The sequence below is a fragment of the Neocloeon triangulifer genome, unplaced genomic scaffold (assembly GCF_031216515.1).
Source record: "Neocloeon triangulifer isolate White Clay Creek 2 clone unplaced genomic scaffold, ASM3121651v1 ptg000003l, whole genome shotgun sequence".
NCBI lineage: Eukaryota > Metazoa > Arthropoda > Insecta > Ephemeroptera > Baetidae > Neocloeon > Neocloeon triangulifer.
In genome coordinates, this window is record NW_026775546.1 from 11,306,529 (window position 1) to 11,323,529 (window position 17,001).

Here is a 17,001-nt window from a genome sequence, read left to right on the forward strand (position 1 = left end):
TAAATTGCACAAAAAAAGAAATTTTAAAAACGAGCCTTATGCATTTTTATAGCTGACATTCTTGCTTTTATGAAATAACTTCTTAGGAAATATTGTCCGAATTAATAAGTTTTAAACTATTATACACTACAACAAGGATCAAAGGTTAAAAGTTTATAATAATCCAACTTGTTAAATTTTAATCCTCTTACACAAATTCTTATTACTTAAAAAAAAATTATTAGTCCCTTCAAATTAAATAACATCTGCAGTTTCAAAATTGAATTATGTCAGTTCTGTTTGTGTTGAAAAATGTGATATATTTGTTCAACGTTTTTTGTTGGTTTAATTATGGAAATTTCAATACGCAACAAAATGCAAAAATTTTCTTCACAAATAGTCTACTTTGAGGTTATTATTTATTGAAGGAAAAAATCTGTCAGGTTCTAGTTATACTCAATCATTTATTAGTGAACTTTACACGCAGAGGGTGCTACAATGCTGATGAAGCCATAAGTTAATTATTACACACTATTTAGCCTATTCTATTTGCACGCTACAGCATTTAACTCCGACATCAAAAGACCGTGTGAATTACACCTGCACAAAACGTGTATAATTTCTCATAAGCGGTGCGTGCGCCGACTATTGACGAACTTCAAACGGTTTGATCGCTGTGATCAGGGCAAACATCACGGAAATCATGCCGGTGATCTGAAGAGAAAAGCTGCATTTATATTTTGTTATTGAGAAAAAACTCAAAAACATTACCTTTTTAAAGTTTTCGTAATGAACGTTCAGAGGGAGAATCGAGCTGTCGCAAGTCAAAAAGAAATCAATGCTGGTCCTGGCCTCTATAACTTGCATACTCTGATAATCAGGGTGACTACTTTCAATTGGCGGTTCTTCCAACGGTGCAATTGCTATTCTGTATTGCAGCATTCGATTGGCATAAATATTCTAAAGGAATAACAAAATATCAGAAAATTCAGTTAATTTTATTTTCAAAGCACTTACTTGCTCAAAAATAATTGATCCGTAATTGCAGAATAATAAAATGGTAACTAAGTTTTGGACTATTTGCGACATCAGAAACATCGCCGTGATGGGTGTCAATGCCTGGTTAGAGAAAAATTTTTACTTTAAATTTTAGATTCTGGAGGGAATGTTTGACTTTTGTACTTTTGAAACAATGTGGGCGATGATGCTGCTGGCCACCAAAAGAAATTGAATGCACGCCGCAAAGAAGATTGGTGTACAGAAAACCATCATTTTGCTCGTCAAACTGAAAAAAATAAATAGTAAATAAATATTTTGTCCTTTAAATTTGTTATTTATCTCACCTCAAAATGTAGCAGTGAATTTCCTTCACATATTTTATATCGTAGATCGTGCAATTGAAGTCGCTGGGCCAATATTCTGCCATCAATTCAAGTCTTGTCCGCAAATGCAAATTTTTCACGGCGTCTTTGAAATGCGCCATCAGGACGACAGAATACTCCAGGAAAAATATTGAGAGAATGTGATATAAAATATTAGCAGAAATCATTATGAACAAGACCGTCATGTGAGCGGTATTCAGCAGAATTGACAAGACTTTGCCAGAAGTGTTATAAACTTGGTCTGCTCTCAGATTTTGCTTAAACAAGTCATCCTTGTCTGGTGCATTGTTGTGAATATCTCTTGTCAGCACTTGCACCACAAAGGCAAAGATGTACACGACCAAAATTTTCAAAGAATATCGCCAAACTCTGGAAGGGATTTAATTTAAAAAAAAAAAATAAATATAAGGAGATAATATATAATAAGCGAATATTGGACTTACCCGGACAGATCTTTTTTCAGTGACTTGTTAAATTTTCGAATTTCTGTTGGAGAGAAATGCATCAAGTCCTGTAAATCGCATTGGTGAATGACAAAGGACATGGTAACCCAGAGCGCTAGAGCCAAATTGATAGTTGGGAAAATATTGTTTGCCAGAAATTCGCCTCTTTTCAGTTGGAGAAAGGAGAGCAATACAATAACGGTGAAAGCTATGAGAATTGCCAAAAGTGAGGCCCATCTGAGCTTTCTGCCAATCGGTCCTAACATTGCGCAGATTTTCAAAATAACTCGTCCGCACCCAACAAAGTGGATTGGTGCTTTAGGAGAACTTGTTTGTAAAGCGTCCATGACTGAATTGACAGTTGGTTGATTGTGTCCTCTTTTATGATGAAATATTCGTGAAAGATCCGCACGCGATATGTAATTATTTTTGACCCCTTGGATGTTATTTATAATTAAAAGCAGCGCACATGCCTACAGAATATCCGTGCTTAAGGAAATTGCGAATTATAGTTTAATATGAGAGACATTTTCATGTTTAATCCGATTTATGTATTTAATTTATTAAATATTTTCTTAAAGTTTGTGCTGGGATCACATTGGGAAGGCCAGGATGAGGGTAGAGGTTTAATACAAAAATTAAGTCATCATGTAATTTTCTGAATTAATTGAATATTTATTTTAATATGAAATCAGTCTGCATAATAAACTGTTATTTCCAGTAACGAGAATAAAAAATAAAAAAAAACAACTATTAATAAAATTTTCAGCAATAATTATTATAATCAACCAAAGCCATACACTTAGGAGCTCTATCAAACATGGTTGAAGTTATTAAAAACAGATATTTTTGCTTCTATATTTGTTTTAAGATTTATTTTTACTCACCCAAACAATTAAAAATGCCAGCAACAGAAATAAATTTTATTTGCAATTTCACCATCACACCATGCTATTTGAGTTTTAATTTTAAATTTTTTTTACTCTTTTTGAATAGCAAAAAAATTGATATTTTTAAGATGTTTCAAAAACACTGCTCTACACTAATGGTAATGATAACAGAAACACAGACGCACACTAATAATAATTTGGTTAAAATTGTTAATTTACAACTAACTTTGATTATTTTTCAGTATTTTTCCAACTCCTCTCACATAATAAATGTACTTAAACCTTTGCTTTCAAAAACTCTTGGAAATAATTTTTCATGCACAAACGGAGAATTAGTCCGAATCAGATTTGCGGCTCGTCTATGGAAAATTAGCAAAACCGAGTTCATATTTCGGGCAGTGGGAAATCATAATGGCCAGAGAGGTTTCGGGCAGGTAAAGAGGTGGGTCGGCGGCGGTGCCCCAACTCGGTGGGCCAAAGGGTAACCACGAAAGAGCGCTCGAGTACTACGCACGAGCCACGGGGGCTCCATACTGTAGTAATGGTTATGTATGATGAGAGAGAGAGACGACGACGGGTCGCTGTAATCCTTTTCTCCAACGCGCCGCGCACTCTCTCTCTCTCTTTTTCGCCGTTCGTTGCTCCATTCCATTCATGAATGAATGAAAAGAAGCCCGAGGGGCACCGGGTCTCTCTCTCGCGCACACACACACACACCACACGGCCGACCGACCCTTCTCGGCTCTGATACACACCCACCCACTTCGTTTTGACGCGATCATGACAGGTTGATCGGTTTCGCGCGAAAATTGGCCCACAGCCCCATCAGATTGACTTTGACAGGAGCTGCGAACTGATTTTTACAGCCAAAATATCCGATTAATTATGTTCAAAAACGGCCAATTTTCCGCAATCACTGCAATTATCAGAGTCATACAAAATTCAACTTAAATCCTCAGTAATTATGCAAATTTTTCATCTGTGGCAAAGTGATGAAAGTAAAGATTAACACTTTGAACTTAAGTAATCATTTCCGAGTAAATTAAAAGATTTCTTCAAACTTTTCCAGACTTTGCCGATTTGCTACGGATTTTGTTAAAAAAAACTCTAAAATTATTTTATTCAAATTTCTATATTTTTTTTTTATAAAAAATTTAATATTAAAATTAATAATAAGTTTCCTAAATTTATGAAATATAGTTTTTTTAAACTTATTTTACAAAAAAAGTCAAATCTTTTTTTCCTACGGATTTTGTAAAAAAAAAAAATTATTCAAAATTCTATATTTTTTTTATAAAAAATTTAATATTAAAATGAATAATAAGTTTCCTAAATTTATGATTTAACTTATTTTACGAAAAAAAAGTTAAACCTTTTTTTAAAGCTCGCGCTCGTGCTGCACCGATTTGCGGCGCCGATTTGCGGCGCCGATTTGCGGGGCCGATTTGCGGCGCCGATTTGCGGCGCCGATTGCGGGGCCGATTTGCGGGGCCGATTTGCGGGGCCGATTTGCGGGGCCGATTTGCGGGGCCGATTTGCGGCGCCGATTGCGGCGCCGATTTGCTACGAATTTTGTAAAAAAAAAAAATTTTTTTATTCAAAATTCTATATTTTTTATATAAAAAATTTAATATTAAAATGAATAATAATTTTCCTAAATTTATGAAATATAGTTTTTTTAAACTTATTTTACGAAAAAAAAGTTAAATCTTTTTTTTAAAGCTCGCGCTCGTGCTGCACCGATTTGCGGCGCCGATTTGCGGCGCCGATTGCGGGGCCGATTTGCGGCGCCGATTGCGGCACCGATTTGCTACGGATTTTGTAAAAAAAAAAAAAAAAAATTTATTCAAAATTCTATTTTTTTTATAAAAAATTTAATATTAAAATGAATAATAATTTTTCTAAATTTATGAAATATTTGGTTTTTTTAAACTTATTTTACGAAAAAAAAGTTAAATCTTTTTTTTAAAGCTCGCGCTCGTGCTGCACCGATTTGCGGCGCCGATTGCGGGGCCGATTTGCGGGGCCGATTTGCGGGGCCGATTTGCGGCGCCGATTGCGGCGCCGATTTGCTACGGATTTTGTAAAAAAAAAAAATTTTTATTCGAAATTCTATATTTTTTTATAAAAAATTTAATATTTAAATGAATAATAAGTTTCCTAAATTTATGAAATATAGTTTTTTTAAACTTATTTTACGAAAAAAAAGTTAAATCTTTTTTTTAAAGCTCGCGCTCGTGCGGCACCGATTTGCGGCGCCGATTTGCGGCGCCGATTGCGGGGCCGATTTGCGGGGCCGATTTGCGGCGCCGATTGCGGCACCGATTTGCTACGGATTTTGTAAAAAAAAAATTTTTTTATTCAAAATTCTAAATTTTTTTTATAAAAAATTTAATATTAAAATGAATAATAATTTTCCTAAATTTATGAAATATAGTTTTTTTAAACTTATTTTACGAAAAAGTTAAATCTATTTTTTAAAGCTCGCGCTCGTGCTGCACCGATTTGCGGCGCCGATTTGCGGCGCCGATTGCGGGGCCGATTTGCGGCGCCGATTGCGGCACCGATTTGCTACGGATTTTGTAAAAAAAAAAAAAAAAAATTTATTCAAAATTCTATTTTTTTTATAAAAAATTTAATATTAAAATGAATAATAATTTTCCTAAATTTATGAAATATAGTTTTTTTAAACTTATTTTACGAAAAAAAGTTAAATCTTTTTTTTAAAGCTCGCGCTCGTGCTGCACCGATTTGCGGCGCCGATTTGCGGCGCCGATTGCGGGGCCAATTTGCGGGGCCGATTTGCGGCGCCGATTGCGGCACCGATTTGCGGCGCCGGTTTGCGGCGCCGATTTGCTACGGATTTTGGAAAAAAAAAAAAATATTCGAAATTCCATATTTTTTCTTTATAAAAAATTTAATATTTAAATGAATAATAAGTTTCCTAAATTTATGAAATATAGTTTTTTTAAACTTATTTTAAGAAAAAAAAGTTAAATATTTTTTTTAAAGCTCGCGCTCGCGCTGCACCGATTTGCGGCGCCGATTTGCGGCACCGATTGCGGGGCCGATTTGCGGCGCCGATTGCGGCACCGATTTGCGGCGCCGATTGCGGCACCGATTTGCTACGGATTTTGTAAAAAAAAAAAATTTTTATTTAAAATTCTATTTTTTTTATAAAAAATTTAATATTAAAATGAATAATAATTTTCCTAAATTTATGAAATATAGTTTTTTTAAGCTTATTTTACGAAAAAAAGTTAAATCTTTTTTTTAAAGCTCGCGCTCGTGCTGCACCGATTTGCGGCGCCGATTTGCGGCGCCGATTGCGGGGCCAATTTGCGGGGCTGATTTGCGGCGCCGATTGCGGCGCCGATTTCGGCGCCGATTGCGGCGCCGATTGCGGCACCGATTTGCGGCGCCGATTGCGGCACCGATTTGCTACGGATTTTGTAAAAAAAAAATTTTTTTATTCAAAATTCTATATTTTTTTTATAAAAAATATAATATTAAAATGAATAATAATTTTCCTAAATTTATGAAATATAGTTTTTTTAAACTTATTTTACGAAAAAAAGTTAAATCTTTTTTTTAAAGCTCGCGCTCGTGCTGCACCGATTTGCGGCGCCGATTTGCGGCGCCGATTGCGGGGCCAATTTGCGGCGCCGATTGCGGCACCGATTTGCGGCGCCGATTGCGGCACCGATTTGCTACGGATTTTGTAAAAAAAAAAAATTTTTTATTCAAAATTCAATTTTTTTTATAAAAAATTTAATATTAAAATGAATAATAATTTTCCTAAATTTATGAAATATAGTTTTTTCAAACTTATTTTACAAAAAAAAAAGTTCAATCTTTGTTTTAAAGCTCGCGCTCGTGCTGCACCGATTTGCGGCGCCGGTTTGCGGCGCCGATTGCGGGGCCGATTTGCGGGGCCGATTGCGGGGCCGGTTTTCGGCGCCGATGGCGACGCCGATTGCGGCGCCGATTGCGACGCCGATTGCGGCGCCGATATCGGCGCCGATTTGCTACGGATTTTGTAAAAAAAAATAATGTATTCAAAATTCTATTTTTGTTTATAAAAAATTTAATATAAAAATGAATAATCAGTTTCCTAAATTTATGAAATATAGTTTTTTAACTTATTTTACAAAAAAAATTAATTCTTTTTTAACGCTCGCGCTGCACCGATTTGCGGCGCCGATTTGTTACGGATTTTGTTAAAAAAAACTCAAAACTTAATTTATTCAAATTTCTATATTTTTTTTTATAAAAAATTTGATATTAAAATGAATAATATCGACTTAAATTTGTTATAAGGGTTTTTTTAAACTTATTTTCAGAATAATTATTTAAATCTTTTTTTTTAAAGCCCGCGCTCGTGCTGCACCGATTTGCGGCGCCGATTTGCGGCGCCGATTACGGCGCCGATTTGCGGTGCCGATTTGCTACGGATTTTGTTAAAAAAAAACTCAAAAATTTTTACATTCAAATTTCTATATTTTTTTATAACAAATTTAATATTTAAAATTAATAATAAGTTTCCAAAATATATGAAATATAGTTTTTTCAAACTTTTTTTACGAAAAAAAATATTTTTGCAAATCATTTATAAAAACTAAATTTTAAATATGTTTTAAAAATTGTACATTGACCCTGCGTATAAAAAAGCTAAACGTGTCGGACAGTTAAATAATTTTTTAATCAAATCTGTGAACTGAAATGAGTTTTTCAGATTTCATTAAGTAAATTATTTAATATATTAGCATTTTCATATTTTTTGTTCCTATTTATGGACTCTTTTTACTAAAAAAAATCTACGAAACCAGAATTTTCATTTTTTAAATTAACAAGAAAAAAGAAAAAAAAATAATTAAACAGCAAATATCAGCTTAAATTTTTTCCCGTATAAGTATCCGGAAAAATATCCAAATGAAGATTTTATGGATTTTTAATCTATTGAACAAAACAAGTATAGAAGGAAGTTTTTTAACATTGGAAATACCAATTTTTTACATAAACTTTATTCAAGGATTAACAGATGTTACAAATTAAATTAGTTCCACTATTTTAGGCAAAAAATAGCATTGGAATTTTATTAATAATCTGCTTACATTCCGTGGAGAAATCAGCAAAAAATTGCACAATATTTTCTTCCAAAAAAGGTTGAATGTATTGAAAAAATGCTACCTAAAAAAAGTCGAGCCGGTTGCATACCCTACGATTATAAGGCGCTCAGCCAAAGTCTGTTCATAATGCGTCGACCATCAGTTTTCTGATTGAACTGCCTGGAAAATAGCAGCAAACATTTACATGTGCATACTTTGGCTCGGCCGCAGACGAGGAAAGTTGATCCATTGACAAAGTTTCCGAAGCGAATTTTGCAACGACCGCTCGCTCGCACGTGCCTGGCCTCGGTGTGTCCGGCCAGCAGCTATAGCCAGTCATTTTTACAGTTTCGGCCGTGTTTTGCAGGGCGACGACGGGGTGATGGCGTTATTAGATTCCCTGCTGGCGAGTCAACACAATCAAGAGGTGCGAAACGAAAGGTCGTCGTCGGAGGGCATCACAAATTCGGAGGCGACGGCCAGCAGCAGCACCTCCACTGTCGCCACAGCCTGCCGAATACGTGAAATCATCACACCGTAAGTGCATGACGAGAATTCTCGTCTTCTTTATTTGTTAAGGTTCATTTAAACAAAAATAATTCAATTCAACTACTGGTAAATGATTTAAATGATTTATGGAGCGATAATAATATTTTCAATTTTTCTATTTTGTATGATTTATGCGTGATCATTGATCATTCAAATTAAAATTGAATTACAATGATCTAATTGTAAGTTGAAGACTAAAAAAAGTCAACAGAATTTAATGCAGTTAAAAAATGAAGTTTTTTATTGTGATTTTTTTAATTTTCAATTAAATTGATTAATTAAAATTAAAACTGATTGAAATAATAGAGGTAATTTTTTGGCCACCATAATGTGTGTGGTTTTAAGAGATTGACACGTGGGTCAGGGCACGGGTGGAGTATCAGAAATCGATGTAAACAATTCGGATTTATGGGGCCGAGGTTAATTGCTCTAGCACGAATTTCTGGCCGAGTTTGCAAAAGCGGAAATTACTCTTTTTGTGGAAAGTTGAGGCCAATCAAACGGGCAGACATGCAAAGCAATCTCGAGTAGCTCTCATGACGCGTGCAACGAGAGAGGGAGGTGTCATTTTTTATTACACCTTTGGCATGCGGATTCCGTTCAGGGAAAATAAAAACTAAAATAATTTCCTTATCTGCTCAAAATTTGCTAATTACAAGAAGAGAATTAAAACTTTCTTATCTGTACAAAAACTTCCAAAGGAAAAACTTTGCAGAAATTTACATTTTTATTTTCTTTTTTGATGAGCCTTGCACCGCCGCACTTTGGCCAGATAGCAAAATCGGCATCACCTGCTTTTCACACATTTAACGACACGCCGAATGGCAGCAGGTCAGCCAAGGCCGTGCGAGCCCGCGTGAGCACCATTGTGTGGTGAACACCCCCGGCTCGTTTCTGATGCGAACCCTCAACAATCGATACCTCGCCACTTCATTGTTGCGTGATAAAAAGTGGGCGATTCATTTGTGATGAGGATAAAGTGTTGGGGCGGGGAAAGGGCGAATTCATTTTCATGTTTGTAATGCCTCGTGGCACATTAAAAGTGTGCCAAAGCGCAGCTCAAAACTTGCGCCGGTCTTTTATTCCCGTGATATTTCAGCGAAGCAGCTCGGTTAGTGTTGGAAAACGGCAGTCTTGTTCTTTTGTTGTGCACAACGAGGCGTTCAAATTTTGATCCACACAGGACAAGTCACACTGGCAAATTTGCACAAACAACAAAGGAAAGATCAATCAGGTAATTTTGGGTGAAAGCTTCCTAGATCCATTATCATTTGTAACAAGCAATTTTTCGACATAAAATCCAATTAAACCACAAATAAGGATAACGTAATATTTTGAAACGTTTCCCTTTATTTCATATTCTAGAATTCAAATATCAAGGCGATTAGTTTGGCTGGTGCAGGCTGCACTCTTCTTATATAATAGAAATTTTGGTTAAACCATCATGCTTAAGTTTCAAAAACAGTCAAGTAAAATCAAATCTCAGTGATTAATTCTAGTAATTCAATAGTCATTAATCACATTTTGCTTGCATAAAATTTAGGAGAAGTTTCTAATAAGTGGTGTTAATGTTTACCATTTTTGAACTATTTTTCCACATCTACATTGTACAACTATTTTTCAACATATATGCCGAGTACATTCGGCTGGTGTTGAAAAATAGTTCTTCAATCGGCTGATGTTGAAAAATGGTTTTACATTTTTTGGTTGATGTAGGAACATAGACTTTATATTAACTTCTCAATATTAATATATTAATTAACATATTTTTATTGTTTTGCCTCTTACTCAGTGAAATTGCCAAATCTGCCAAATCATATAGCTTTATTAATTTATTAAAAAAATATTCTTATAATACTTAAAATTGAGTATTGAAAATACGTTTGATTTATATTAAAATAAATTTTTATTCTTTTGCTTTCAATTTAAAAAAAAAACGTCAATCTAAAGAGGACAATAATTTCTTAATGGAATTCCATTCTTACAATTGATGATATTAGAATAATGTTTTACTTCAATTTTGGAACAATTTTTTCCATTTAAAATACATTGCAAAACCTTCAAATAATCATTTTCTTCATCTTATAAACCACTCACAAACGTGTTTAAAAGATAAAAAACCTTTGAACACTTGCAATGAGTGTTTAATTTACATCTATTATACACTCTGATTTAAAATTTACCAACCGAAAATCGACCTTACTCTCGGCGGCGATTTGGGCCATGCTTTTGATCGAGCCAGAGTCGCTTTTTTACTCTCTTTCTTCTTTTGAGGCGGGCGCGCGAGGCGTGATTTTTTTGCATTCAGCTGATGTGTTTGTGGTTGGTTATGTTTATGCGAGCGGCCGTGGATATTGTGTGTGCGCGGGCTGGAAACACCGCCTGCATAAAGGTACAAAACGAACCAAGCTCCGAGCGCAGGCCATCGAGAGAGCTCTCAGGCATATCACGTAGCCGGCCGTGCTCCGGAATATCCACACACACGAAATCAGCTACATGATATATTAGCATAATAAAAAGTGCGAGAGCCAAAAACCACCCCGGCAGCCAGCGCAGCACCCCAGTTTGCTCTCTCGCGCGGGGTGCAAAGTATCTGTGCCCGTCTTGCAGTCCAACCAGACTTTCATACACATTATTTTTAAGCTCGGCGGTATTTATTTATCGGCCATAAATCAGGGCGCTTTCTTGCCTTTTAGAATTAATACGCTGCTGCTTATTGTGTGCGGCACCCAGCAGCTGATCTATATATAAGGCTCTATATGTAAACATAAATATGGACCACCACGTAGAATATAATCGCAGATGCATCACATAATCCTAAAATTCAAACGTTATATTTTATTATATTAATTTAATTTAACCGGTTTTTACATCCAATTTCTCTTCTAAATTCATATTATAATTATTTGTTTGAACAATTTTTTTCTTTCATTTTTGTGCTTTTTATTGAGCAATTTTTATTAAAATTGGCATTGCAAAGTTACTAAATAAAATGCAAATACTTAAATATTTATTGAAGACTGAATGCATGTTCAAGTGTGATATTCCTTATTGGGTGATTTAGAAACAACGTCACTTTGCAGCATTATTAATTAATTAAGAAAAGGTCACGACTTGAACTGAAATTATTGTAATAACACACCAAAGGAGGCGTAGCTTTCAACACGCATCTCGCTCGGGGTTTATATAAGAAAACCCCCTCGATAGCAAATTGTCCATTCTCACGGTGCAATGGCTCCGATCGAGTTCTTGGGTCCGGTCTTGTGGATGCTCGCGTTCTGCACTTTCTGGTATTGGGACAAGTACGATTCGATCGGCTCATTGCTCTACTATTACTACCAAACGCTGGTGCAAGCCTTCGCTGTCATATTCTGGACCATGGCCATCTTTGTAGTGGTCTTTCGATTTGATGAAGTCGGGCCTTTCCTTGTGAAAGGTCCGATCATATTTGGCATTTGCGTCATGTACATTCTCAACTCGCTGGTCCTGTTCAAAAATGCGACGCGATTGCAACGGGTTTTGGAAACGCCGGCGCCATACACCCCATTGCAGCTCGACTGGCACTTCCGCAAGTACGAGAGAAGAGCAAAAAATCATCTTATCGTTTTTGGTGAGAATTTCATAAATTAAACCAGTATATTATTATTATTGTTTATAATAAAATTAATTCAATGTAATTTCAGCATGCGTTACATTAATGGTGGCGTCACTAAGCTTTGTCATGATAAATTTTCTGATACCGAAGAATGATCCAATCGTTGATGCTTCAGACAGATTTGTGGAGAAATTCACCAAATTGATGCCAATTGGATTTTTGTCTATTGTTTGGAAATTAGGCTGGCCACTGGTGCCCGTTTGCATTTTGGCACTCTACACAACAAATTTCTCGACCTTTATATATTTGACGCAGCACCTGCTGGCCTGGCTTGGCCACATGAAGTACGCAGTACAGCACATCCACATAAGGACACGGAGACACGTGGCACGCCAACATTGGCCCAGTGACACAGAGCAAGCAGCTAATAAAAAATTTTATTATTAAATCGATATATTTTAATGATCTTCATTTTCTAGATTTTTGACGTGAAATACATAGTTGAGACTCACAATTACATTATCAAGTAAATTCTGCCTTCTTATTTTAGTAAAAAAAAACTAACTATTAATTTTGGATTTGAAATTAGAAAGAAATAAATTTTGGGGAGATATTTTAAAAAAGCTTTGAAACAGCGTTTTCTAACATTTTGATTCTTCTAGAAAGTATTTTATTCCTTACAAATGAACCTGAATTCTGTTACAAAAATACACCTTTTTAATATATATTTTAACATAGGCTTGCGGAAGACATTTCGACCTTTGCAAGCTTTTACGTTTTCTCCAACTTCATCCTGTGCATGCTTGCCACGTCAAATCTTCAGGCCAAAGTGATCAATTACGTATGTGTTTTTTATTTTCATTTCGTGCTCCTTAATTTTTCAATAATTCACAGAACGCCGACATCAAAGTCTTGCCAGCTATTATTATTTTTGGAGGTTATATTTTGATGCAATGCATTTTAAGTTATTATGGGTCGCTAGTGATTGACAAGGTATTATAACAAAATCAAAATTTTATCTCACTCAATCTGTGTTTTAGAATGTGCAAGTCTTACGTGCGATTCAATACGAGTTGATGATGCCAAAGCACCCAAGGGAGAAAAAACATCCGGACTGGAAAAGTATGAGTGTCGTCGCCGCTCGAGCTAATATTGGACTTGACTTGAATCTAAAGTTCCTCATTTTCAACTTCAAGCTTAGTACGTCATCTTTAAAACGGGTAATTTTATATCAAAATAACATAGCAGTATTTTTAGTGGTCCTATTTGTTTGTTTCAGGTTTTTGGTTTGGGATTTTTGGTTTTTGAATTGATCAAAATAATATTTCCATTTAACAAAAAATAGTCATAATACAAAAATTGAAGATAAGTTTTAATTAAATTTAAATTGAATTATTTATAATTTAAAATTACTCAGCCTTTCAAAACTTTTTCTTAACGCATTACATATTTTAAAAACCCCTTTTAATGTAAGCAAAGGTTCATCAACTTATTCAAGCATGTGTTGCAATCGAGATGCACACAGTTGTTTTTGCAAAATTAATGTAATGAATCAATATCAACTTATAATTAGTTTCACCTGATCAGTTGATCACGCGACGTATCTCATACAAAGAGCTAGTCCACCAGAAAAGCACCCTCATTTTGCAAAAATGATTGCTCCGATCGAGTACATGGGACCCAGCATGTGGATCCTGGCTTTTGCCACCTTCTGGTATGTGGACGACTACGACTCGATAGGAAATATTCTCTACCGCTACTATCAACTGATTGTGCACTTCTTTGCTTGGCTTTTCTTGGGCATGATCATATTCATCGGGACGACTCGATTTTCTGAAACCGAACCGCTATTTTCGGAGGATTTTGACTCGATTTCTTTGCGTTTAATTTCCATCCAGATTTTTCTAAACATCTACAAAAACGCCAAATCACTTGTAACAAAATTAAAAACCGCTTCTCACTATGAAACTCAGCTTGGATGTCACTTTAAGAAATTTGAAAGAAAAGCAATCAGCGCCACAATAATATACAGTGAGCTTATTCTAAAAGCGTAATGGATTATTAATTAAATCGATTTTTTTTTCAGTTTGCACCATTTTAGCTTGGAGTAGTTTCAAGAACCTTCAACCCAAGGATATTAATAATTATAATAAGTTCATCAACGTAATGATCGAGCTAGGCCAATCAGAAGTTCCATCAGAGATTTTACGTTTTGTTTGGAAGCTGGGGTGGCTGCTCTGGCCAATTACCAGTAATTTCCTTGAGGTCACCATCTTCACTGTGATCATATTTTTGGTGCACCATTTGCTAGCCTGGTTGAGCCACTTAAAATACGCCGTGGAGCATATTCATATTCGAAGCAGACAAAACGTTGCACGCCATTACTGGTCTAGTGACTTTCAATTGGTATTATTTAGAAATATTTTTTTTTATTTTTATTAATTAAATATTTATTTTTGACAAACTAATATATAGCAGGTCTTTGACGTTAAGTACATTGTAGAGACGCACAAGTTTATTGTTGGATTTGCGGATAGTATTGCAGAATTTTCGTCACCTTTCATCATATGGACCTACGTCAGGAGCATTATTCTCATTTCTAACGATCTTTCAGCCCTTTTCTCAAAGGTTTAGTAGAAAAAGATTTTATTTAGCTCGTCAGTCAGGTTAGTTGAATTAACTTTTGACTTAGGCATTATATGTGGCCGATTGCTTTAAGTTAAAGGCTAAGTCAACTTTCCTTGTTACCCTCGGCCAAATTAGGCTTTTGGATCGCTTTTGGATGTTTGAAAAACTAATATTTTCAGAGGTCACACCCAACAAATATTTTTTCCAATTTCCACATGTCATCCCTGGGCTATTTGCTAGGCCTGTACCTTTGCAGCTACTATGGAAGCCAGATTACAAGCCAGGTTGGTTAAATTTTAAAACCAACTGTGTTTTAATATGTCAAATATTTCAGTACAAATTGCTGACGGAAATAATTCAATGCAAAATCTTGGAGCCGAGACCTTTGAACGAAAAAAACCACCCAGTCTGGAAAAGCGTTGAGGCTTTTGCAGCAAGGGCTGATTTTGGTCTATTTCTGAAGTTCGGTTATTGCAAACTCAGTCTAGAAAATTTAAAACAGGTATAAGCATGATTTCAACTAAAAATATTAACTACAGAAATACATTATTTTTCAGATTTTAGGCATTGGCACTGTCACGATTGGGATTATTAGATACACTTTTCTCCCTTCACGCACCAAAGAGTAAAAAAAGAAGAGAATCTGGAAATTTAGAATTAAGCTTTGATGGAAATATGAAAACACTACTAATAAAATTTATGTATTAATCGCTTTTTTAATTTTTAATGTTAGAAAAATATATATAAAATATTTAACTGAATTCAGTTGAACATAATAATTATTGAAACCGAAATCCTCGTTGCAAGAGGGAAATTTTTCTATTGCAAAAAGAGGAATCTGGTTTCAATTCTTCAATCCAGCTTGAGTTTTCGCTTTCAATAACAATTATTAATTGTTAAGAATTTCATTTTCTATTTCTTAATTTATAATTCGGCAATAGATATTTCAGGTTATAATACTTAATTCCAGCTTGAATCATTTTTACAGGATAACAAACGATATATTATATCAAGCTGAAAGATATATGTATTATTTTAGTAAATATAATAATCAATTATGTAAGAAAATACAAACGGCCAATTTTCGTGTAATGTTGAAAGACCTGCCCCTCATCCATGTGATCTTGGCACGTACTTTAAAATTAAAAAAAAAAATCAAAATAAAATACGCAAGAAAAGAACAAATTGCGTTGAATATTGTCTTTTATATGAATGTGGGGCTCAATGCAATAATGAATTTTTGATTGCATTGTTGATAGCCAAACAAAAGCGGTACACTATTGCTGATTGGCACACAAACAATGAAAATTGATTTCATTGTTGCAATTCTAAATTTCTTTGAGAACGATAAATACGCTGTCTGTATAGGTGTCGGCATTTTCGCTGCATTTAATTATAATATCGTCCAAGGGGTTAAAAATAATTACATATCGCGTGCGGATCTTTCACGAATATATCACCATAAAAGAGGACACAATCAACCAACTCTGTCACTTCAGTCATGGACGCTTTACAAACAAGTTCTCCTAAAGCACCCATTCACTTTGTAGGGTGCGGACGAGTTATTTTGAAAATCTGCGCAATATTGGGACCGATTGGCAAAAAGTTCAAATGGGCCTCACTTTTGTCAACTGCCATAGCTTTCACCGTTATTGTTCTCCTCTCCTTTCTCCAACTGAAAAGAGGCGAATTTTTGTCGAAGCATATTTTCACGACTTTCGGATTTGCTCTAGCAATTTGGGTCACCCTATCATTCATCATTCACCTAAGCGATTTGCAGGACTTGATGCGTTTCTCTCCAACAGAAATTCGAAAATTTAACAACTCACTGAAAAACGAGCTGTCCGGGTAAGACGAATATTTTTTTTTTTTTTTTTTTTTTAATTAAATTAGTTGAATCTCTTTTAGGGTTTGGCGATATTCTTTGAAAATTGTGGTCGTGTACATTTTCACCTTTGTCGTGCAAATGCTGACAAGAAATATTCACATAAATGCACCAGACAAAGACTTGTTCAACCAAAGTCTGAGAACAAATGAAGTTTTTAGCAATTCTGCAAAAGTCTGGTCAATCCTGCTGAAAATCAGTTATTTAACTGTCTTGTTGATAATGATATCTGCTAATATTTTTTATCACATTCTCTCAATATTTTTCCTGGAGTATTCTGTCGTCCTGATGGCGCATTTCAAAGACGCCGTGAAAAATTTGCATGTACGGACGAGACTTGAATTAATGGCAGAATATTGGCCCAGCGACTTCAATTGCACGATCTACGATATAAAATATGTGAAGGAAATCCATTGCTACATTTTGAGGTGAATTTGAAATAATGAATTAAATTTGAAGGGGTAAATATTTAATTTCTTTCAGCTTGACAAGCAAAATGATGGTTTTCTGTACACCAATTTTCTTTGCGGCGTGCCTAAGAT

At 35.1% G+C, this 17,001-nt stretch overlaps 1 protein-coding gene across 1 annotated transcript in view; it reads left to right on the forward strand.

Annotated features, from left to right (window-relative positions):
* Positions 1-17,001, forward strand: part of LOC132205806 (E3 ubiquitin-protein ligase Zswim2-like) — a 29,878-nt gene that overhangs the window by 6,205 nt on the left and 6,672 nt on the right. Inside the window, exon 5 of the mRNA XM_059635113.1 lies at positions 8,170-8,339. Within this exon, the coding sequence (XP_059491096.1) occupies positions 8,170-8,339 (170 nt within the window). The remainder of the gene's footprint in view (positions 1-8,169; positions 8,340-17,001) is intronic.